Raw genomic sequence first — 24,324 nt, 5'->3', positions numbered from 1 at the left:
ACCAGAGCCAGACTTTTTGTCTTCTAATGTTATTTTAGGATTGCAGCAGGAAAGTAGGAAGTCTTCATAGGCACTTGATTCCCACACACATTTTTTACTCTATCACTCTGAGGGCCCCCAAAGCAAGGGTCCTTCTGAACAACAGGGTGGAACAATTTCCTACCTGCCATGATGCCAGAAAAGACCTTGAAAACACAACTCCGGAAATCTTCCCAAACGCTGGAGAGACAAGCACCAGCACTCCTTACCGTCCAAATGTCAGGGAAGGAATAGGCCACACAATTGCAATGATGTAAAACTGTTTATTGCTGTTCCCATGGTAACCTGGGGTTTGTGAGGTGGGCTCAAGGAGAATATTCAAAGTGGGATATGATGATGAAAGATGGTGTCATGGCAGAAAGTAGGGTGACCATATGGAAAGGAGATCAGGGCTCCTGTACCTTCAACAGTTTTAGAGAAAAGGGATTTCCCTTTTTATCCCAACAGTTAAAGCTGCAGGAGCTATACTAGAATGATCAGATACAAAAGAGGGCAGGGCTCCTGCAGGTTTAACTGTTTGAAAAGAGGTTGAAGAGGAACACAAAGACAGGAGCAGATGAGCTCTGTTCTCTCTGTTTTTCACCTTAATTCTCATGTTCTCACCTCCATTCGGAGCAAGAAAAGACAAACTTTTTGAAACTTCATTCTCCTGGTGAAAGACAACTAATACTCATAATGAGTTGGTACCTTAATTTTTTTCTCCTCAATATATCCTACTCACTTATATCCGGCCTGTGTTCTCAGTAGTAAATAAAAGAAAGAGAGAGATATGTTGAAACAGTATATTGGTATGTAAGGGGAAAAAATCATAATAGTCTGGAAAACTATTAACTTGAGCTGCCTGAGTTTGTTTTAATGAAAGCTTTAACTGTGGCGAACTTTCAATAAATGCCTTTTGCAATTTCAGACTGGTTGTATCCCAACGTGCCTCATAGTTCTTACCACTATCTGTGGAAAGGAGTCAATGGAAAACATTCCTCATTGTGTTTTCTATTGAGCAATTTCTGTGCAGAAGAGATTTCTCTACCAGCTGATTGAAAGATTGTGAATATTAGACAACCCAGCAGGAAATAGAATTTTTGTCTAAGGAAAATAGGGAGGTGACACAATGGGAACACGATTTTCTTCTGCAACTTGTATAAAGTAAGCATCTTCAGACCTGAATTTTCTTATTTATTTATCTATGCATTTTTTTACAACCCTTAAGGAGATCTAGAAAGTTGCTTTTAAAAACACAATTTTGAAAGAACAACCCACCTGCCACCCCCACTCAAAGCTGATGTTTTCAGGAAGCTGAATTCTGTAGTCAATCTGACATTCTCATTCCGGCCCAGCTCCAGTCTTACATAGCCATGAATAACTAGCTACAACAGAAAGCAGATGGAAGTGCATATCCTATTGAAAGTAAGGAGTGGGGGGAGTAGAGAACATCTGAAATTGGATATGAATCTGATATATGCCTATGGTCTGGAGGACACTTCTACCCACAGGTCTTCTCTGGATTGGGTGCCTGTGCTTTTTCAGTGCTTGCTCAGAATTTTAGCGTACAGAGCTCTGCCTTTATACTTCGGCTTTGATACAGTATTATGAGCTAAAAGCACTTCCATTCTCCTTCCATTACCAAATATTCACTATAAAATATTTTACTTACCAAATACTGTGGGTGGCCCAATCAACCCTTGCCTGAGCCCTGGCCCCAGACACTTATCCTTAGTATAGGGTGACCCTTTGAAAAGGAGGACAGGGCTCCTGTACCTTTAACAGTTGCACAGAAACTGGAATTTCATCAGGTGTCATTTGTATATATGGAGAACCTGGTGGAATTCCCTCTTCATCACAGCAGTTAAAAGCTGCAGGAGCTATACTAGAGTGACTAGATTTAAAAGAGGGCAGGGCACCTGCACCTTTAACTGTTGCGATAAAGAGGAAATTTCCCCAGGTTCCCCATATATACAAATGACACCTGATGAAATTTCCTTTTCAATACAACTGTTACAGGAGCCCTGTCCTCCTTTTCATAGGGTCACCCTACCCTAGTACAACCCCCCCCCCAGACCCAGGCCTGAGCAAGTCCCCAAACCAGTGCAGCTCAATGGGCTCCTGCCCTTCGTCCCCTGCCCAAGGCACATTGTAGTTTGAAAGAGAGCAGGTGTTGTGGTTTAAAACATGATTTCTCAGGTTTTGTGTGTTCAGTTCAACAATAACTCACATGCCACCATGGGTTTTGCCACTGATTAAATATTTACAACATAAACATCAGTATTTATTTAATGTTTTTGAAGGCATCGAAAAAAACATCAAAAATAGAGAATTTCTCCCCTGCAAGGATCCTAGATTCTGTCATGTGTATTTGTGTTTCTTCTGATGCCAAGATTTTTTTTTCACAGGATAAATCAGATATTAAAACCACTGAGATTGCAAGAGATTGAAGTCACGCCGTACACAAAAATAATTTATAGCAGTTATCATTGCAGCCTGATCTACTTATTATCTAAGCTGGAATATAAGCTTCCTACCAAATTGCTTGGGAGGTTTCTTGCCTTCATTATCATAGAAGGACATAACGTAACCGGGGCGGAGGGGGGCCACCTGTGTCCCAGATATTTTGGTCTACAACTCCCATCATTCCTCGCCATTGGCTCTGCTGGATAGGGCTGATGGAAGGTGTGGCCCCAAATGTCTGGAGGTCTGCAACCCTACCCCTGATTCCAATGTATGACGTAAGCTAGCTCCTAGTATGCCCTAAGTGATGGTGCTGCTTGTTCATCTTCCAATCACATCGATGCTAATTGGAATTCCCACACCACTAATAGGCTCACATTGAAAGAGGGCTTTTTAAAAAAACAACCAAAAACACACACCAAGACTCTCTGGTGAAAGTTGCAAAAATAAAACAAATTGGAACATGTGATAAAATATTGTGGTTCCAGAATTTCTGAATGCTGCTCAAAAAATGTTGGTCTGTTGTGCTTTCGATGCATCTACCACACATACATCCTGGACCAGGATGTTTTTGATTCCCTTTGCTGGAAAAGGTGCAGAAAAAAACAACTAAAATGATCAAGGGACTGGAGCATCTCCTCTATGAGGGAAGGTTACAACAGTTGGGATTGTTCAGCTTGGAAAAAAGGAAGCTAAGGGAAACATGATAGAGATATGCAGAATTATGCCTGGTGTGGAGAATGTGGATAGGGAGACATTTTACTCCCTCTCCCATAATAGTAGAACTTGGGGTCATCCCATGAAGCTGGTTGGTAGGAGATTCAGGACAGATAAAAGCAAGTACTTTTTCACACAGCGCATAGTTAAACTCTGGAATTCACTACCACAAGATGTGGTGATGGCCACCAATTTGGATGGCTTTGAAAGGGGTTGGATAAATTCCTAGAGAAGGCTATCAATGGCGTCTAGTCCTGATGGCTAAGTGCAACCTCCAGTATCAGAGGCAGTAACCATATATACATATATATGTTCCTAGTTGCTGAGGAACATGGGTGGGAGGGTGCTGTTGCAGTGTCCTGCTTGTAGGTCCCTGGTCAACAGCTGGTTGGCCACTGTGTGAACAGAGTGCTGGAGTAGAAGATCCAGCATGGCTCTTATGTTCATGCTTACATCAGCATGCATTGTCTTCTGCAATGTTTTCATGCTTGTGCTGTTTTAAATCTTACGTGTCAAACTGTCCCTTAATTCTAGCTAAACTTGCAATATTAGGTGTGACCTAGTGCACAACAAATGCAAAAATGGCAAAATGTTTATTCAGCTTTAAGATGGTAAGAGCCCTGATGTAGTCTGGTTTAGTTCAGGGCAAAATGATATTATGTGAGACATGATCCCAGTATATAGAGCACACACAAAACCCAAGGAGGGGTGAGGTGGGTTAAGAAAACACTTTAATCAGACATGGCAATCCAGCTGAAGGTGGTGGTGTTTGTTCTGGGCTACAAGTCCAGAAAAATGTAGGCTAATTTATAGGTCATGCTTGGGGATCTTATGAGTGGAGGGAGGATACACTTTACCAGGGCCCGAGATCCAGGACCACCACCACAGGCTACAACCACATTAACACGAGGGGAAAATGAGACTGCTTCTGGATTACCCTGTACCTTTGTATCTACCTATTGCCCAGATCTTGAGATTTGCTGGATTCCATCTGAAGCCGTGTTGGAACAAACAACATTCTGAACAGTGTGTTGCCGGCTCATTAGGCCCTTCTCTAGAACACAGAGCGCGTGTGTGCTTACGCAGCGAAACCTGGAGATACGCTTTGGGAGATCAGAGTGTTTTGTACTTCCCCGTGTGATCTGCCCTCTCAGGAACTACAAGTTACAGTGCTCTGTATGCACAGGCAAGATGGAAGGATAACTGGTGAGAGGATCAAACCGCCAAAATACTCAGTGACAGTGAAATGCAGTGCTGCTGGTCGGATTTATAGAACCAATACGTGTGAATAAGCCTCTATTTTACACACAAACAGAGTGGTGCAGCTAGGACCGGACCTTGGGGCTGAAGCCTCTCAATTCAGCCCCGACCCCAGGGATGAAGACAGGGGCAAGCAGGCCTGGTTATGGGCACGCTGGGGTGTGTTGTCAGAAATGTAGAAAATGTTATTTCAGAATTAAAATATAAACTTTTCTTTCATGACTCATGAGAATGTATGCACGGGATGGGAACCCTATATATGTGTGGGAGGAGGGGCATGTTTCAAGTTTGTACATGGGCCCCAAAATTATGCTTGGCTCCTAGGATGCTTATGTAAACATTCCTCTGTATCTTCATCAGGTGTCCAGATCTTGTGAGATGTGCTGGAGCTAAGCAGCTGTGTGGGAACACAATGAACAACATTCTGAACTGCGTTCAGAGCTACCAGCCCAAGTGTTCTAGAACAGAGAGAGGCTGAAACTACATCTGACTTTAAAGTAAGCACAGGGTCACCATTCAGATTGGGACCCGAGCATGGGTTTGGGTTTGGGGGGGGCTTTAACCCTTTGCCCTCCCCTGTGGGCCTAATCAAATTGGGGTCCTTGCGCCTGCAATTTATATTGCCAAATAATAATCCATTTAAAGATGAATGGATCACATTTGACAACGCAAATGCAGGGACCCTGATCTGTACCATGGAGGGGGGGTTAAAGCCCCCCTAACACCCCCTAACTAGATTCACAATTTGGATCATGTCTCGTGCATTTGCTTTAGAGTAAGTACAATCCTAGACATATCTACTCAGAAATAAGTCCCATTGAGTTCAATGGAACTTACTCCCAGGTAATTGGGTATAGGATTACAGCCTAAATGAGTTACAGCCTACCCTTGTTCTACACACAGGCAACTTGTGGCCTGCCAGATGTTTTGGCCTACAACTCCTTTGTCATTAGCTATGATGACTTAGGGCTGATGGCAATCATAGCCCAAAGCGTCTAAGGAGCCACAAATCCCCATCCCACCCCCAGATATGGAGGAACTGACACTAGATCCCAGGGGCAGGGAGCAGCGTCTAAAGGGCTTCTGTCTGTGTGCCCATACATGATTAATCTACAGATATGAAGAACTGCACAGAATAGAGCTTTGGGCTCACTCACTTTCTCCCACTCTGCATGAAATCTTAAATGTCTGCTAATTCTGGGTAAAGGGGCTTGAGACACTAGAATGAAGATGACCATGAGTTTGACATATTGCATATGCTTGCTTAGGGAAAGACAGTGTGATGTTCAGCTGTCTTATATGCCATACATGTAAATATTTGCAAAGTTATTGTTTATATTAGGCATAAAGTTCCAAGAAGAAAGTAGGCCTCAATGTACCTACAATTCGTATTCACAGGTTGGGCAAGTATGAAATAGAAAAAGGGGGGGGTGAGTGCTGATTGGATGGTGGGAGTGCTGAGATTGGCTGTCTGTGTGAGAGTGGGAGGAGCTGGAGAAATATAGCTCTCTCTATATTATTATTATTATTATTATTATTATTATTATTATTTGCATTTTTATACTGCCCAGTAGCTGAAGCTCCTATATAGATAGTCTGAGCTGAGAGGAAGACATTAAGGTGTATGATTTAAGTCAGAAGTGGATGCTTCTGTGGGAGAAGTGTATGCTTCTATGAGAAGTGTATGATTCTGTGAGGAAAGTGGATGATTTTGTGACGAGAAAAGAGATATGACAGTAGTGTGTGGATGATTTGGTGAAGAGAGTGAGAGGCAGCTACTGTAAGGTGACCCTATGAAAAGGAGGACTGGGCTCCTGTATCTTTAACAGTTGTATTGAAAAGGGAATTTCAGCAGGTGTCATTTGTATATATGGAGAACCTGGGGAAATTCCCTCTTCATCACAACAGTTAAAGGTGCAGGTGCCCTGCCCGCTTTTAAATCTGGTCACTCTGGTATAGCTTCTGCACCTTTAATTGTTGTGATGAAGAGGGCATTTCACCAGGTTCTCCACATATACAAATGACACCTGCTTTTCTATGCAACTGTTAAAGATACAGAAGCCCTGTCCTCTTTTTCATATGGTCACCCTAAGCTACTGGATAGGAAGGATTGGCGTGGGTTATTGTGTTTGAGAATATAGACAGCAGTATTCTATAGTGGAACCTTTTAAGAAAAAAACGACAGAAATCAATATGCTTAGAAGCCTTGTACCCATACGCATTGCAACTGAGGAAACCATTAAGCTTATGTACAAGCACGTACTTATGTTAATAAATTCCAGTTAATTCGAACAACTGGTGTTAATGGTAGGGTAACCATATGAAAAGGAGGACAGGGCTCCTGTATCTTTAACAGTTGTATTGAAAAGGAAATTTCAGCAGGTGTCGTTTGGTGCCCTTCCTCTTTTAAATCTGGTCACTCTGGTATAGCTCCTGCACCTTTAACTGTTGCGATGACACAAATGACACCTGCTGAAATTCCCTTTTCTATGCAACTGTTAAAGATACAGGAGCCCTGTCCTCCTTTTCATATGGTCACCCTAGTTAATGGTGGCAGCGGAATGGGAAACTGAGGGCCGGGTTGCTGGACTGTGGCGCTGTGGGGCCTAAAAGAATAAAGGCGAGACAGGAGCAGCAGCAAGAGGCCTAAACCCTCACACCTGTCATCAGCACGGGGTGGGTGGGATTGAAGTGGTCCTGGGTGCTAGTGGCATGGATAGTCCTGTCAGGTAGCCTGAGAGTGGCACAGGTGAAGGCAAGACATCACATACGCAACCTTTTTATATTAAAAAATTTATTGAGATGATGTAATTACAAGCATTTAAAAATTATTTGCAACTCACTGGCCCTGAGAAGAGGCATTCTTGTTTGCTTTGTTACATTCATTCAGTTCAATCCCTCAAACCCACACCTTGAAGAAAAAAGTAAGAGCCAACATCAACAGATTATAATTTACTTAAGAAAATAAAAAATATTTTTTTCTTTTTTAAAAAGCACACACAGTACAACCATTTCATTCTTAATTTGCATATGGCTGCAGCCGTTTAGACAAAAATGGTAAAGAATTGTATTCTCAGCCCTTGTGTGAACTTGCTTGCAATGTTCAGTGTGTATGGGGAACCTCAAAATGAGTTCTTGTTGTCGGGCGCTTCCCCTTAATTTTTAAGTGCAGATTTCCTATTAGTTCTAACATCGGCTGTCATAGGCGGCGGCTGGTGGGGTCACAACAGGAGGAAATAGTTACAAATTAGACCCCCTGTTGCCATTTTCACTGGCAGCCATCCATTAATCGTAATATCTAGTTTGGCCCAAAGGAAACAAGAACTCGAATTAGATTCGGGAATCTGAAAAACACACTGTTCCTGTTGTAATTTTATCTCGCTCTTCAACAGCCATTGAATGAAATGTTCTTTTTCCAGCTATCACAATCACAGAAATTCCTTCTGGACAGATCTATGATCTGTGCTATCTCCAGTATTCGAGGCAGTAAGCCTGTGTGCACCAGTTGCTGGGGAACATGGGTGGGAGGGTGCTGTTGCACCATGTCCTGCTTGTTCATCCCTGGCCGATGGCTGGTTGGCCACTGTGTGAGCAGAGTGCTGGACTAGATGGACCCTTGGTCTGATCCAGCATCAGGGCACTTCTGATGTTCTTATGGTTCATAGATTAAATTTGCCTAACACAGTCTGGGCTGTTTGCATTAATAATAATAATAAAACCTATTTTGAGATACTGCTCTTAGAGGCCTGTCCTTTTAGAATTGAAGTCTCCTTTAATTTTTTAGGAATAGTTTACATTTGTTGCGACTGAATGGAGCATAGGCTTTTTTTTCTGGAAGAATCAGGCAACTACAAACAATGTAAGAATTTGCAAAAGATGAACTGCAAATTCAAAAACAATAAATTTGCCCTTTGCAAATATATAAAGCAGTTAATTTGAAACTTGTGAAGTTAATAACGAGTAAGACTTCAACCTTATTAGAAATGATTCCATAAAACAAGTTGGTACTGTTGCTTTATCAGTAGCTATTTGGGAAGCAACAGCTCTGCTGGGACTGATTTAAATTGATTCTAAGTGCTGAGCGTCTCCTGGCTAATGAGTCCTGGCTATTTAACTGGCCAATGTATAAGTTATAGCCAAGTTAAGCAACGATCAGTAGCTGTGGGGACTGTAGTGGGGTGAGCTACCTCTGGAGAGGAGTGTTGAGCAAAGAATGGGAGAAGTGGTCTTTTATATATGTGAGAGAATGAATGTTTTACATGTGTGCAAAATTAGTTTCTTTCCATAAGCTGTATCTTAAATATAAAATGTTTATCTCTATCAGTAGTACATTTCATTTCACTATTAAACATTTTCTAGAACAAAAAAATCCAAGATGTAGGACTTTGCCAATTTTCTAGTGAATACTGGTGTGAAAACCTATTACTGACATTGGGAAAAAAATACCAAAAAACCCCTAACTAATGGCTTGGGCTGTGTGCATTATTTGACCTTACCATGTAAATTCAGAAACAGGTATAAGGTTCCACATCTTGAGAATCTCAAGCTTAATTCTCTATCCCCTGGGAAAAGGAACAAATTTCTAGCCATCAAGATTCAAAAGGAAGGCTTAGAATCATAGAATAGTAGAGTTGGAAAGGGCCTAAAAGGCCATCGAGTCCAACCCCCTGCTCAATGCAGGAATCCACCCAGGAATCCACAGCATACTTGAAAGAGTGCGGTGAAATGCCAGAAATTAGAAGAGTGGAAGAGCAGGATTTGTAGTGATAGAGGAGGGTGAGAAGTAGGGCTTCATTATTCAATATAACGCTTTATGTTCCCTCCCACCCCCCACTTTTAGAAGCAGAACACATTATGCAAATTGAGAAAACAGATGCGAGTATACTTAATTTGCATATCAGATTGAAGTGATAACATTTCATATTTCCTGATACAGTTTAAGTTATTGTGGCACATAATTTTGATTTCTTCAACATAACATATACACAACCCCGTCAATGGCTTTTAGAAAGTGTAGATGCTGTCACACAGAGAGCATTCTGTCATGATGTGTACATATGAACTCTACAAGATATTTTGCAGTATAGAACCATAGGATAACATACTGCTTTCAGCATAATTGAACAACCTCCAGAGGTAAGGGGCTTATTGAAGTTTAAAGAACTAAGACTTCCTACCAACAAAAGGCGCATACAAAACTCCTTTCACTCTAAAGGCTACAACACTAACCTGGAACTGCAAGAATCTAAATCATTTAAAATTAACAGGCCAAGAATGCTAGACCTTTTCATTAAAAACCACATAGGAAATGGGTTAAGATGGCCATAAAATGGCAATGTTGCACTTGGACAGAGCAGAGTAAAACAAAAACAATGCAGAGATCAGCTCAGAAATCCAATCTCTGGTTTTAGCACATATAGTAAGGTTGACATCCCCTCAGAAAGGTGTAAGCCACTCCTGAGGAAGCTTCCAGAAAGGCCAAACTGCCATTTTGAAGGTCCTAAACTTTTCCTTCTCTTTTTATGATCGACCATTTCTTCCTTTTCTAAGTGAATTGGCTAGCACAAAATCCCAACCTGTGTTGTGCAAATGAAAAATACCCTAGTGATGCTCAACAAATCATATCAAGCAAAAATTTTATCTTGTCAGTGTGGTTTTTATTTAAATCTTCCTTGAGCTGGAAAAGCATGAAGAGGTCTACTGTATTTTCTTAGAGTTTGTCCTATTTATTTCTCATTCCCATGCTGCTGAGTGCTTGGATGAAGTCCATGCGCTCTGGGAGATGTCCAACACTTTCCAGATCTAACCCCAGCTCAACATATGCCAGTCAGATCTCCCAGACCTTCCAACAGCCCTTCTCCCCATTTCTTAAACCCTTAATCATAGACTGCAATCCAAAATCTTTTACCTTTGTGACAAGAGTGAATAAAGGAATTTAGGCAACTGGAGACATTTTCAGACCCCTCTTGTGACATTTGTCGCTCTTTGTTCCTATGCTGTGATCATATATCATATTGTGATACTCTGCACAGAAAACAGTTGTGCTACATTTCCATAGGAAAGCCTTCAGAATAAGCAAACACATGATGTTTTGCTGTACAAAAGTCATTAAAAAAGGCCAAATGGCGTGTTAGTTAGAAATAAAAAAAAATCCCAAGCCAACCAAACAAGAACAAAAAACACCCCAGGGCAAGGGAAACCTTAAAAACCAACGCCATAGTAGTGCTATGATTCTCTCTCTCTTTCTCTCCCAAATCCTGCTGCCAACATCACCCTTGCCAATGGATTTGTTTTGCTAAGGTGCTCTGGGGTCCTGCTTGGTCTCCAAGGTAAATGCTAAGTCCTGGGGTTTCGTTTCACACATGAATGTGCCTCCATACAGACTACTCTTCCGCAGACCAAAGTGACGCAAGGGAACTGGTTCCTTCAGCACTCGTCTTCCTGGTATATTTGCTCATCCAGTTCCTGAGATTCAAGATGCTCCAGGCGGTCAGTGCGGCCACTCATAATCTCATCTGGGGTCTTCATGAACCTGTAAAAGCAAGCAAGATACAAATGTAATGGGACTGGGTTTTGTTCTTTGTGTGCATTGGGATCTTTTAGGCTATGTTTTAGAGCTGTTTTTGTGCTTGCAATTCCCCTGCCTTTTCCCAGGCTCCACCCAATGAAATAAACTAGGGACCAGAAAATCGAGTAACCAGGGAGCTACAGGTCAGCAATGTGCACTGTCAGCAGCTGCATTTTACTCTACACTAGAGCTATTCTGACCATTCAGATATTGTTAGCTTCACAAGGCCAATGGTCAGGGATGTTGGGTGTCAGGAGTACAATGACATTTAGAGACCCACTGGTTCCCTAGCTCTGCTCTGTAATATCTAGTTTTAGCCTATGATGCATGTATTTCCAAACATGTATTTGTTGCAGTCAGACTTCATGTATGTTAGGTGTGCAGCTAAGGTATTTGATGCCTAAAATGCAACTTCTGAAGCAAACCTGTCTATTTCCAGAAAACAACCTCTTGTGAGTGAAGTAAGAACCCCCCAAAATTTTTTGAATTAGTATATAGATAATACGTAAGTAGCTGCTATTCCATATAAATATATTTAAGGACACACAGCCATGCGTCCTTAGTTAAGGTTCGACAGGGGGGGAAAGCATTCTACTATTAAAAAGGGGGTAATCGGGGGTTGGTCATTCTAACATTCATAAAATTGATTTTTTCCCCCACCAATCTTCCTGAAATTTACATGTGCCAGAAAGAAATGTTGGTATTACATAAATTTCAAGAAAACTATTTTGGGCTATCTTTTCCCAAGCTGAGTTCCTCAGTGCAGTTTTCACACCCTATTTGATTTTGCTCACTGATGAAGGTTGGGCTTCACAGTACTTTTCATTTTGAAATATTTTCTACACTTTCTACCTGACTTAATTTTTCCCACTTGGACTTTACTGAGTTCTACAGTAAAGTGGATTCTAGGAGAGATCTATTTCAACCTTCCTCTGGATCCATGATAACCTGGTCTTCAGATCTCTCCTTGGAAGAGGTAGCTATACATTCCTTTTAATCTCCTCCCTACACACGCACACTGTTTCCTTCCTTTTTTCTAAGAGTTTGGACCACACTGCTATGAAGTTGAAAGCTTCAAACACTTCATTTAACAAGTCTGGGCTCGTGTAAATTTTAAGTACAACTTTGAAACCTTTCAAAGTGCTTCTTGGCCTACAACATTGTTTTTGGCCTAGTCACAGTGTTTTTCTAATAGGTTGAACAGTTAAACTAGTGTGACGATATGAAAAGGAGGACAGGGCTCCTGTATCTTTAACAGTTGTATTGAAAAGGAAATTTCAGCAGGTGTCATTTGTATATAAGGGGAACCTGGTGAAATTTCCTCTTCATCACAACAGTTAAAGTTGCAGGTGCCCTGCCCTCTTTTAAATCCAGTCACTCTAGTATAGCTCCTGCACCTTTAATTGTTGTGATGAAGAGGGAATTTGACCAGGTTCTCCATATATACAAATGACACCTGCTGAAATTCCCTTTTCTATGCAACTGTTAAAGATACAGGAGCCCATAGGGTCACCCTAATTATTTTAAAAGAGCTCTTCCAACAAATCTTAAATCTTGTAACTACAAGATGCTCTGTCCGTGGAGCAAAATCACACAGAACTCCAAGTGAGCAACTTTCTCCAAGAACATCTGGGGCTGGTGGGGTACCTAGTATGGAGACAGCTGGTTCATTGGGGTGTGCGGAGACTGCCTCTGGACATTCCAATTCAGGAGTCTCTTGCTCAAGGGTCCCTGGCTGTCATACTAAAGCTCAAAATGATGTTGAGGTTGGGTTGGTATCCAATACCTCTGACTCTGGTGTCGCTGGTCCAACTGAGCTGGCTGGCTCCTCTTTGGCTGCGTTCGGACAACACAGCAGTCAATGGTGAGTTAATAGTCAACACCACGGTTGATTATCTAGAGGGTACTTCCCATATGACTTGATTAGAATCAACCGTGATGTGGATTAAGCCAGCGTTGAGTTGACTATTAATCAACGGTGTGTTTCATGGACGTATCCCGCACCCTCCTATCCATGATCCCCAGGAACTGGCATATACAGGCTTACTACCTCTGATACTGGGGGTAGCAAACAGCCATCAGGACAATTAGCCATTGATAGCCTACTGTTCCAGGAATTTTTCCAACCCCCTTTAAAAGCCATTCAAATTGGTGGCCATCATCACCACATCTTGTGGTAGTGAATTCCATAATTTAACTATGCGCTGTGTGAAGAAGTACTTCCTTTTATTTGTCCTGGATCTCCCACAATCAGCTTCATGAGATGACCCTGGGTTCTAGTATTTTGAGAGAGGGAGAAACAGGTCTCTCTATCCACATTCTCTATCCATAATTTTGTACACCTCTATCATGTCTCCCCTTAGCCTCCTTTTTTCCAGGCTAAACAATCCCAACTGTTGTAATCTTCCATCATAGGGGAGATGCTTCAGTCCCTTGATCATTTTAGTTGCCCCTTTCTGCACTTTTTCCAGCGCTATAATATCCTTTTTAGGTGTAGTGACCAGAACTGTACCCAGTATTCTAAGTGTGGTCGCACCATAGATTTGTATAAGGGCAGTAGGATACTGGCAGTTCTATTCTCAATTCCTTTTCTAATAACGCCTATCATGGAGTTTGCCTTATTTACAGTGGTCACACAGTGGGCGGACATTTCATCGAGCTGTCCACCACAACCACAACTGACCTCCCCTGGCTGGGCTTTGCAGGGAACTATAGGGACAGACAGAGCTGGCATACGTACCACACATAGGCCTTAGCTAGACCTAAGGTTTATCCCGGGATCATCCCTGTTCATGTAAATGACACACAGGGGATCCCAGGAGCAGGAGGGACGACCCTGGGACAATTCCTGGATAAACCTTAGGTCTAGCTAAGGCCATAGAGTGCTGAGACTGGCAAATCTAAAAGCAAGTATGCTACTTTTCAAGAACCAAGGAAATTCAATGGGTCTTACTTTTGAGTAAATATCTATGGATGGAAATGCAGACTGTGTAGGCTTGAAACTTGACCACAAACTTGACCACAATCTTGCTACTTTGAGATCCAAACAGGAAAAAAAAGCATGTAGCATAAAATGAGCTATAATAATTAACATAGTAAACTGTTACCTTCTAATATGTTATATTTTCCTGTATTACCTCATGTGCTTCCAGAATTAATCAGGGATTTTTAATTCCAGTAAAACAATTTTTCAGGTTGTCTCCACCTTAAAGCATCCCTGACAGATGGCTGTCCACTCCAGCTGCCTCTTGAATGCCTCTAGTGTGGCCCACAACCTCCTTAGGTAACTGGTTCCATTGTCGTACTGCTCTAACAGTCAGGAAGTTTTTCCTGATGTCCAGCTGGAATCTGGCTTCCTTTAACTTGAGCCCGTTATTCTGTGTCCTGCACTCTGGGAGGATCGAGAAGAGATCCTGGCCCTCCTCTGTGTGACAACCTCTCAAGTATTTGAAGAGTGCTATCATTTGGAGAGTGCTGTCATAGTGCTATTTATTTTTATTAAAACAGTGATATCTCATGGTTCTGGTGCAAAAGCATAACTCAGGGCAGCTTACAACATTTAAACATTTACATTTCATAAAAGCAACAATATAAAACAATCAACCAAAGAGACAGGGTCAACGGTTAAAACCTAATTCTAAAACAATTATCTGCTACATCCAGCAGGAGTCTGGCAGAATGAAATGGTCTTCAATGATAAGCAAAAAACCGAGAGAAAGGGGGCCAAGAGCACATCACAGGGCACGGCATTCCATGATCTGGCAGCAGCCACTGAGAAGGCCCTCACTCATTTGTGCTAAGATCCTAGATGGGACATGGAGGAGGGCATCTCCTGACCTTAAGGAGCAGGCAGGATGATATGGGAGGAGGCAGTCCATAATGGACCCTGGGTCTGAATACCCAGGATACATTGCCAACAATTTGAATTGTGTCCAGAAGCAGATTGATAAGCAGTGCAGTTGTGAAAGATTCATATAATATGATCCGAACATCTTTGCACCTGCATTCTGGACCAACTGAAGCTTCTGAAGACCCTTCAAAGGTGGTTTCATGTGTAACATCTTCCAATAAACGAAGGTTACCATGGCCAGGTGTGACCTCATGAATTGGTATAATTGATGGACCAGTCTTGACTGGCCAAAGGCACTCCTGATCATTCAAATGTAAACCTGAGTTCAGGAGCACCCCGGACTGCGAATAGCTTCTTCAGTGCGAGTACTACCCCATCGAAAACTGGTTGAATCCCTATTCGGAAGTCTCTTTCTGGGCCAGGAAATCCCTTTCTTGTCTGAATTAAGCTTCAATTTTCTAGGTATATTCCAGCCTTTTACCACCTATAGACACCAATTCAGAACAGAGTTACAAGTCATTCACATATGGGTGACTACACACTCCAAATCCTCAGGTGATGTCTTCCAGCAGCTCCATGTCCATGTATAACTCAAGGGACAATATCAATCGATGCAAGGCATCATAAACCAAAAGCCAAGACAACAAACAGGAGTTTCCCAACATCACTTCCTGGAACTGACCCTGGAGGAAGGACTGTAACTATCCTAAAATGCTAACTACACTAAAATGATCATCCAGTTCATCCAAGAACCCCTGGAATTGAGGTGTTACTACATGTTTGAAAACCCAAGAATGGCAAATTTGAGACTGGTCAGTATTTATCCAAGGCGGTGGTGTCCAGAGATGGCTTTTCCAAGAGAGGTCTTACAACAGCTACCTTAAAGCTGGTTGGAACAATGCTTTCCTCTAAGGAGGTGTTCACCACTCACCTTACCCACTCAAGTAAGGCTCCTCTGGCTGCTTTAATCAGCCAGGATGGGTAATGGTCAACCGCACATATGGTTGTTCTCATACTATGAAGGAATATCAGTAGGGAAACAACCATTCTATTTCATAACTTCCTCCAAGCTTATCCAGAAAGTATTTTTAAAAAAGAAATTCCCCCAAAGAACAAGAAGAATGAGGAAGTATTACCTGAACAAAAGCCTTTGTCCTGGTTCCTTTCTGATAATATTTAGTTTATAGTAGTGGCGCAATGCTCTAGACATTTTCTCATATGTCATATTTGTTCTGTTCTGTTCATTTCAAAGTAAAAAAAAGTAAGAAAGCATTAAGCAAGGATTATATTTAAACAATAAAGAGATGGAAGGGGTTAGGGCCCATGTTTCCATTTATTTTCTTCCCCTAATGACTTGTTAAACATTTTTTGGGGGTGGGGGGAAATGTATCAATCTATATAATAAAAGTCATTCCGTCACACTCTAGCATAGGCCAAGAAATAGATGTCTGGATGGGGCTAAATAGAACCAGACTGTATACATAGAATTTGTGCTATATTGATTCTTAGAAGCTCTCATCACTTATTTTTTTCCTAAATAAGTAAAGGCGACTGAAGCCCTTGTAGAAAAATGAAACTTTAAGAAGTGCTTTGATGGATCTGAGTAAAGGTTGATCTAGTCCAGCATTCTGTTCCCACCATGGACAACCAGCTGCCTGTGGCAAGCCCACAGTGCTAGACCTGAGGACACTGTCGCTGTGAGGGAAAGGTCTGCCTGCTACCGTTGAAAGTGAATGGCACGCCCCCACCAGCAGCAGACCTTCTGGAGCAGGAGATGGACTCTACTCGCTCCACCAGCCAAGATGTATGCAATATACAAGCTCTCCACATATCCTTTGCTTATGATACTGATCAGCAAGGTTACCCCCATGTGCACTCCTTTACTGTCTACCCCATATGAAGGACATCAGAAGCGCCCTGATGCTGGATCAGACCAGGGTCCATCTAGTCCAGCACTCTGCTCACACAGTGGCCAACCAGCCATCAGCCAGGGATGAACAAGGAGGACATGGTGCAACAGCACCCTCCCACCCATGTTCCCCAGCAACTGGCGCACACAGGCTTACTGCCTCGAATACTGGAGATAGCAAGGATGATTGCCTCTCATTCGGTAGGGAAGGTGAAAGCAACCTTCAGCAGACCACTAATCTCTAAGGCGCAGACAAGCCAATTATTTTACACTATCAAAACGCCATCATCATGACCCTTAAGTGTGCAAGGAGAGTTGACGATTGAAAGGACTCTTGTGGGCGCAACATTTCTCTGTGTGCTTTGTGTATATAAGCACTTTTTAAAAAAATTTGTTTTAGCAAAACCATTCCCCCCCCTCTTTTTCTCCCCCCTGTCCCCCAGTCCTCCCATTCAACATTGCTGGGTTAGTTACAAATGCTGTAGGTCAGCAACACTTGATGTACCAAAGCTTGGCTGCTCTTTACCTTATGGTTTCCCCACAGCCGAGCCAACCCATTAGGATCCACTATCCGAAATATTTTGGATTCCCTGTCCTCCCATCGGATGAAGTTTTCGTACCGGCTGTCTGACAGCAGTTGATAGACATAATCCCAAAGGAGCCTGCAGTCTGTGAAGAGAAGGACACAAAGGTTTTCAAATGACTCTTGCCTTGAATGAATTGGGCAGTTTGCCATGATGAGGTCACCAAAAAGAATGAGGTGAACAATTCAGATTTCAGTTGAAGAATTGCCTTGGGGGATCAGACCAAGGTTCAGCTAGTCCAACGTTTCATTTCCAACACGAGCCAGCCAGGCACCTCTTGGAAATGAGCAGGGTATGAAGGTGACGGTCTTCGCCTGCTACTTACCTCCAGCATTTCTTATGCAGGATTAAAAGTGGGGCCGTACAACAAAATGTTGCATTGTGGAGAGCTTCTGTTCAGGATTCCAGTCACCTTGTTCTGCCATTCAGCATTCTATGCTGACCGACGGTTGTATCCAATGTTAATCCTACTTACAGAAGACCCATTGAAATGAAGTTAAATTAACATTGGATGCAACCCTGAGCACACTCAGTCCTTCCTCCCACGCCTTTTACGTAGGCTGTGTTGAACACTCATGCCTTTCCCCTTCAAGCCTCAGGATTAGCCAGAGTCTGCATGTGCATGCATGATGTAATTTTGTCTACATTTACACAAGCATGGGGAAATTTGAATCTGTAGTAGAAGGTATGATGATACTGATTGATCCTAGAAATTTTGTCATGATCTGAGTGTACCACAATGTAGCAATCATAGAAGTCACACATTATCACAGTGTTTTCTCTTTGGGCTGCCTCTCTGATTTCTCTCTCCAGGACAACATCACCATCAGAACTTCGATTGCGGTGTGTGTACTATATTACTTTTTCAGTCTCATAATTCTATACAATGGTTTGTGAAGAAATTTGTTCTTCCTAAAGTTTCTTACTGATCACACTAATTCTTGTTCTTAGACATGTAAGACCAACACCACCTACTCCAGTCTTCCTGTTGATTTCATATTTGTCTAAAGGTTTATTATATTTGTAAAGACTTCTTGTATGCCCACTATATTTTTGTTCTTTTCTAATACTAGTCTTTTTCAGTAGTGCCCCCCACCCCACCCCAGCTCGGGAATACTCTCTGAAGGAAAGCTCACCTGGTGACCACGCTCCTACTTTTTCAGTGCCAGGTTAAGATCTTCTTGTTCCCCAGGCTTTCAAAAAATTTTAAAATATTGTTGGTTTTTATTATTTTAGTACCTGCAAGGTGGTTTTACATCCTGTACCTGATATTGCATTTTAATTTGCGCCACCACATTTATTAATTTGATTTTGTTGATTTTATTGTGATTTTATCTGTATTATTATTATTATTATTATTATTATTATTGAGAAATATATTTTATGAGGAATTTATTAAATAAATAAATAAAACCTGATCATCTTGACTTTGAGACATTTGGCATAAGCACCAACATACCTATATATTGCTGTCTCTGTATTTTTTTTAATGTAACTTATGCTGTATCTTTGACCTTCCATTGTCTCTCCATACTCATCCACTTCCATCTGTTCTCAGTTAAGGGCAAAGAACACAGGTGGGTCGCCTTTGGAGGCCTGTCACCGGTGAGGACAGAGAACCATGCTAGAAAGGGGCTACCAGAAACATGTATTCGGCCGTCAGCTGCAATCTGGGGTAGTAGGTTCCATAGTCTAATTAAATGCATATCCATGTATTTTATGAGCTATGGCTGATGACTCACACCTGGAACAAGGCAAGAATCTTTGTATTCAAAGTGATGAAGAGGAAGTGACGTTTTAGGACCTAAAGCCAATACTTAAAAGGGTTATATTTAGCTTGCAGACAAGCTAAAAATCAATGCTTTCAAGTTCTGTGGCGTACAATGGAGCATTTTGCCACTGAATTTTTGCAGCAAATCAGAGTATTATTATTATTATTATTATTATTATTATTATTATTATTTCAAAGTGTGGCTCATGGGGGAGCAGAATCCTGCAGTTGCCCACACCTGCTTTAAGTATTCCAGGATTCAACGAACATGGACCCTTTCCCCACTTAAGATTTGGCTTCAGAGTTAAGGTGTATTAGTTAAATCACGCACTCTACAGCTTCATGGCTCTACCAATATTCCATATGCATGTCTCTGACACTTTGCTCCAACTCAACATTTGCATAAAAACCGTAAAAGCACTTGCAATTACTACAGAGCTATTAAGCAGTTAAATACCTTCCATTTTGATAATTGGATTGAAATTTTCCCCTGGTAAATACTCCAGATCTCTAATTAAAGGTCTAACAGATTACTTAGATTTTGTTGACATTCCCCTTCCTCCCACTTTAGTGCCAGTGTTGTGAGATGAAGGAAGCAAGAAGTTATTCCCTCATTCTTCCTACTTGACACTACTGGATTGTACAGTGCAGGAATCTACGATGGAAATTCTGAATTTTTCCTTTGAAAAGGGAAGGAGTGAATTTCATATGCATCATATTGTGGACTGCTCCTCCGAATTTATTTTAAAATCTAATGCTTTGCTACCCATTGGACCCTCAAAGGGTCTCATGCCCGTCACATGTAATGGTGGGAAATCATGGGTTCGTTAATCCATGATTTGTCAGATTGTGTGCTGCTGTCATTTTGTATATGCAAACCTTTGATAGACTCGAATGGAGGTTATTTCATGATGTGCAAACCCAGACACTATGGGGCAATCATAGTTAAAAAAAAACCCACCACAGTTAACCTATGAATGAATTGTTAATTAACCCATGATTTGCTGCCATTACGTGTAAACCAGGTCAATATGAAACAATACAAAGAATAGATAATTTAAGAGAACAATCCCATAGCCCCTGGACAGCATCGGCGGGAGGGCATGGGATTGTTTGGATTCCTGGATCTGAAGCCAGAGTCAGGACTCTGACCCCGAATATAGCCGTCCAAGCTCCCCACCGTCTCCCCGACGCAGCCAACCTGGCAAGAACCACACTGGCTGCCTCTCTGAGGTTGGAAAAGCAACTTCAGATGGAAGGTAAAGGGTGTGTTACCTTGAGTGGGGAGAAGACTTAGGAGGCCTCCATATGAGGAATCCTCTGCCTCCCCAGCCTCCTCCCCTCCTTCTCCCCAACACCTCAGATGGGTGAAAAAACTTGTCTAGCTGACATGCAGAACAGGAGGAGCAATGAGGCGACGAACACACCTGCTACCCTGCATTGGATGGCTGTAAGCCTCTGAGCCCACAGAGTTTTGGCCATCCCCATAGAATTGTGCCCTAGAACATTATTTATTTTAATTTATTTATTATTGCATTTATATCCTGCCTTTTTCCCTCCAAGGAACCCAAGGCGGCATACATAATCCTCCTCCTCCTCCTCCTCTCTACTTTATCCTCATAACAACAACCCTGTGAGGTGGGCTGGCCTGAGAGTGTGTGACTGGCCCAAAGTCACCCATTGTTTTCCATGACCGAGTGGGGACTAGAACCTGGATCTCCAGACTCCCAGTCCGACACTCTAGCCACTACCCCACACTAAAATTAAAATCCATTTCCCTTTAAAATGATTAAGCATCCATAGGGACATAATATCCAATAAGACACTTGCTCTCAAATCCAACTCACAAAAGTCAGGAAGAAAAAAATAATCTTTCACTATTTTTGTAGTGAAAAAAAGTGGAATCTGTAAATGTTCTGCAGGAGTGGATTTCATAATTACAGTCAATGCATGATTTCTGGTATCAGGGAGTTTCACTTGAGACAGAGTTGATACCCAAGATAATGGGCATTTATTATCTTAATTGACCAGGGATAAGGTGGGGTGGGGTTACATAAAAGGGTAGATTATATGTACTTGTGAATATATTGCAAATAACCTTGTGGCTATATTGAAAATTCCTGCTTTTCTGCATCATTAAAATCATACTGACTCTGGCATCTCCTCTGTCTAGTGATCTGAGAAGTCCTTCCCAAGCTTTGGAATGAAGAAATGGCCTAGATAGTGGTGGGCAGGGTCACTCCTAACTGTCCTGTGCTGCATGGTCTCCCATGCTATTTAACATATACGTGAAACCATTGGGAGAGGTTATCCGGAGTTGTGGGGTGCGGTGCCACCAGTACGCTGATGACACCCAACTCTACTACTCCTTTCCACCCAATTCCAAAGAAGCAGTTTCTGTGCTAAACTGGTGTTTGTTGGCAGTAATGGATTGGATGAGGGCGAACAAATTGAAGCTTAATCCAGATAAGACAGAGGTGCTCCTGGTCAGTTGAAAGGCAGATCAAGGAATAGGGATTCAGCTTGTGTTGGATGGGGTTACACTCCCCCTGAAGACACAGGTCCGCAGCTTGGGTGTACTTCTGGATTCAGCCCTGAGCCTGGATGATGCCCAGGTTTCGGCAGTGGCCAGGAGTGCATTTGCACAGTTAAAGCTAGTGCGCCAGCTGCGCCCGTTCCTAGTGGGGACATGGGAGAGGGCCTTCTCGGTGGCTGCTCTGGAACTCTCTTCCCAGGGAAGCTAGGCTGGCTCCCTCCTTGATGGGCTTTTGGAAGCAGGCTAAAACTTTTTTGTTCCAGCAGGCCTTTGGAGAATAATCCAGCCCTCCATCTATGTTAATGTCTTATAATTTTGTTGTGTATTTTATACATTTATGGTTTTGTTTCCCCACCCCTACGTATGTTTTAAACTTTGTAAGGCCGCCTTGAGGCCCAGTATTGGGCAAAAGGCGGGATACAAATAAGACAGCAAGGGACACGGCTGGTGTGACTGTGAAGAAAAACCCACGACGACAATAGCAGATGGGCCAGGATGCATTTTAGGACTTACTCCACGGCAGTGATAGTGGTGAAAAAATGTTCGTCTCTGCCACTGCTGTGTCTATATAATATTGTCCTTAACAAAAAACACTGAATGACTGCAACAGAGTTAATGAAAACAATATAAATGGCACCAGTAGTTACAACTTGATTGCTATGTCAACAAATATGTGTACAAAAATATTTATTACATTAAAAGAATTAAAAACAAACCACAAGGAGGCCAAACGCGTTTTGAGAATTTTGTCTTCCTCGCTGGGCCTTTTTGTTTAAGCCTTGATTTTAATAGAGGATGGTAATGTTTTGCTTGGTCATTCTCTGTGAGCGAAATAAATTTAAGATACCCACGCTGGGAAATTACTCCCACAATAAATAGCAGATACTGCTAACCAAACTCTCCATTGAAAAACATCAATGGAGAGTTGTCCAATGAAGCGTTTGGTAAAAGGCCACTGAGGAAGACAAAATTGTCGAAACATGTTTGGCCTCCTTGTGATTTGTTTTTAATTATTTTAATGTAATGAATATTTTTGTACACCTATTTGTCAACATAGCCATCACGCTGTAACTACTGGTGTCATTTATGTTGTTTTCCTTAACTCTGTTGCAGTCATTCTATATAATATTGGCCAGTAGGACTTGTTCCCAGTGGTTAATGGCAGACTTCCCCAACCTGGGGCCCAAGGGGTTCCAAACCAAACATATTTAGATGAACCCAGGTTGGGGAAGGCTGGGTTGGGGGCGGTAGGGATCACTGTGAAGCACCTTGAACATTATAATTAATATCATTATCATTATTGTTAACTCAAAGTTGAAATTGGAATTATGGGAGTAGGAAGCACAGAATTGCTTTGCATAAAGTTCTAACCATCAGGGAGCATGGGAACTCAAACGCACAACCACAGGGCATCAAAGATTAAAGATGTAGCAGAATTAAGTGCTGCCTTGTTCTTTATTGTTTGACTATGAATGGCTCCAGCCAAGTTATTCGTATCTTGCTTGGAACCCTGGAGCCAAAAACAGCAAACAAGGAACAGCTTCCCTAAGCAAACAGGTATTTCCAGTACAGATGTCAAGTACCATGTTCTCCACTTCTTGTCCTCGGATGACTGTTTTAGGCATATCGCCCTGTACAAATTCAGGATAATCTGAAATAGAAATCCTTAGCACTGAATATGAATCCTGAATCTGAGTCGTATTTTCAAGGCTTTTTGCATGCACTTGTGGATGCTAAATTATTTGTCAATACGATTCTCTTGAAATAGTCCACATTTTACTTGTGAGTATAATCTAGCCAGAGTTAAATATTTTTAATTGTTTGATTTCAATGACAGTCAAACTCGGGTTTAAATTTCTCCTATTGTAATCAATGGGACTAATTGGAGATCCAAGGCTGGATCTAACAGCTTAATAAAAGATGGGAGGGGGCACTTTAGCATTGGAGGAGGGGGTTGCTCTTTCCCCTATGAAGTTTCTTCAATCTAAATCCCCCTCAACTATAACCATATTTTTCCCTAATGGGTCAAATAGTATCATAGAATCATAGAATAGCAGAGTTGGAAGGGGCCTACAAGGCCATCAAGTCCAACCCCCTGCTCAATGCAGGAATCCACCCTAAAGCATCCCTGACAGTTGGTTGTCCAGCTGCCTCTTGAAGGCCTCTAGTGTGGGAGAGCCCACAACCTCCCTAGGTAACTGATTCCATTGTCGTACTGCTCCAACAGTAGATGTCCAGCTGGAATCTGGCTTCCTTTAACTTGAGCCCATTATTCTGTGTCCTGCACTCTGGGAGGATCGAGAAGAGATCCTGGCCCTCCTCTGTGTGACAACCTTTTAAGTATTTGAAGAGTGCTATCATGTCTCCCCTCAATCTTCTCTTCTCCCGGCTAAACATGCCCAGTTCTTTCAGTCTCTCTTCATAGGGCTTTGTTTCCAGACCCCTGATCATCCTGGATGCCCTCCTCAAACACGCTCCAGCTTGTCTGCGTGTGTGTGTGCGTGTGTGTGAGAGAGAGATTAAGAAAACAGAACTGGGGCAAAGTGTTAATTCCCATCTCCTGGTGCCATGGTCCAGGTCCAGATTCAATTCCACCCCAGCCCTGGCTGCTTTAAGACTAAATTAAAAGAGAGCAGCAGATTTAATCA

The 24,324-nt window shown here is 42.1% G+C and overlaps 1 protein-coding gene across 2 annotated transcripts in view; it reads right to left on the bottom strand.

Moving 5' to 3' along the window:
- Positions 1-8,637: 8,637 nt before the first annotated feature.
- Positions 8,638-24,324, bottom strand: part of ETV6 (ETS variant transcription factor 6) — a 195,813-nt gene continuing 180,126 nt past the window's right edge. For both annotated transcript variants that reach the window (XM_063134379.1, XM_063134380.1), the window contains exons 6-8: positions 17,312-17,454; positions 16,013-16,113; positions 8,638-10,990 (exon numbers count right to left, since the gene is read on the bottom strand). In XM_063134379.1, coding sequence (XP_062990449.1) covers positions 10,885-10,990; positions 16,013-16,113; positions 17,312-17,454 — 350 coding nt within the window. In that variant the 3' untranslated portion in view covers positions 8,638-10,884. The remainder of the gene's footprint in view (positions 10,991-16,012; positions 16,114-17,311; positions 17,455-24,324) is intronic.

The sequence above is a fragment of the Elgaria multicarinata genome, chromosome 9 (assembly GCF_023053635.1).
Source record: "Elgaria multicarinata webbii isolate HBS135686 ecotype San Diego chromosome 9, rElgMul1.1.pri, whole genome shotgun sequence".
In the NCBI taxonomy this organism is placed as follows: domain Eukaryota; kingdom Metazoa; phylum Chordata; class Lepidosauria; order Squamata; family Anguidae; genus Elgaria; species Elgaria multicarinata.
The sequence above is the reverse complement of the archived record's forward strand: the minus strand, read 5'-3'. Positions and strand labels throughout refer to the sequence as shown.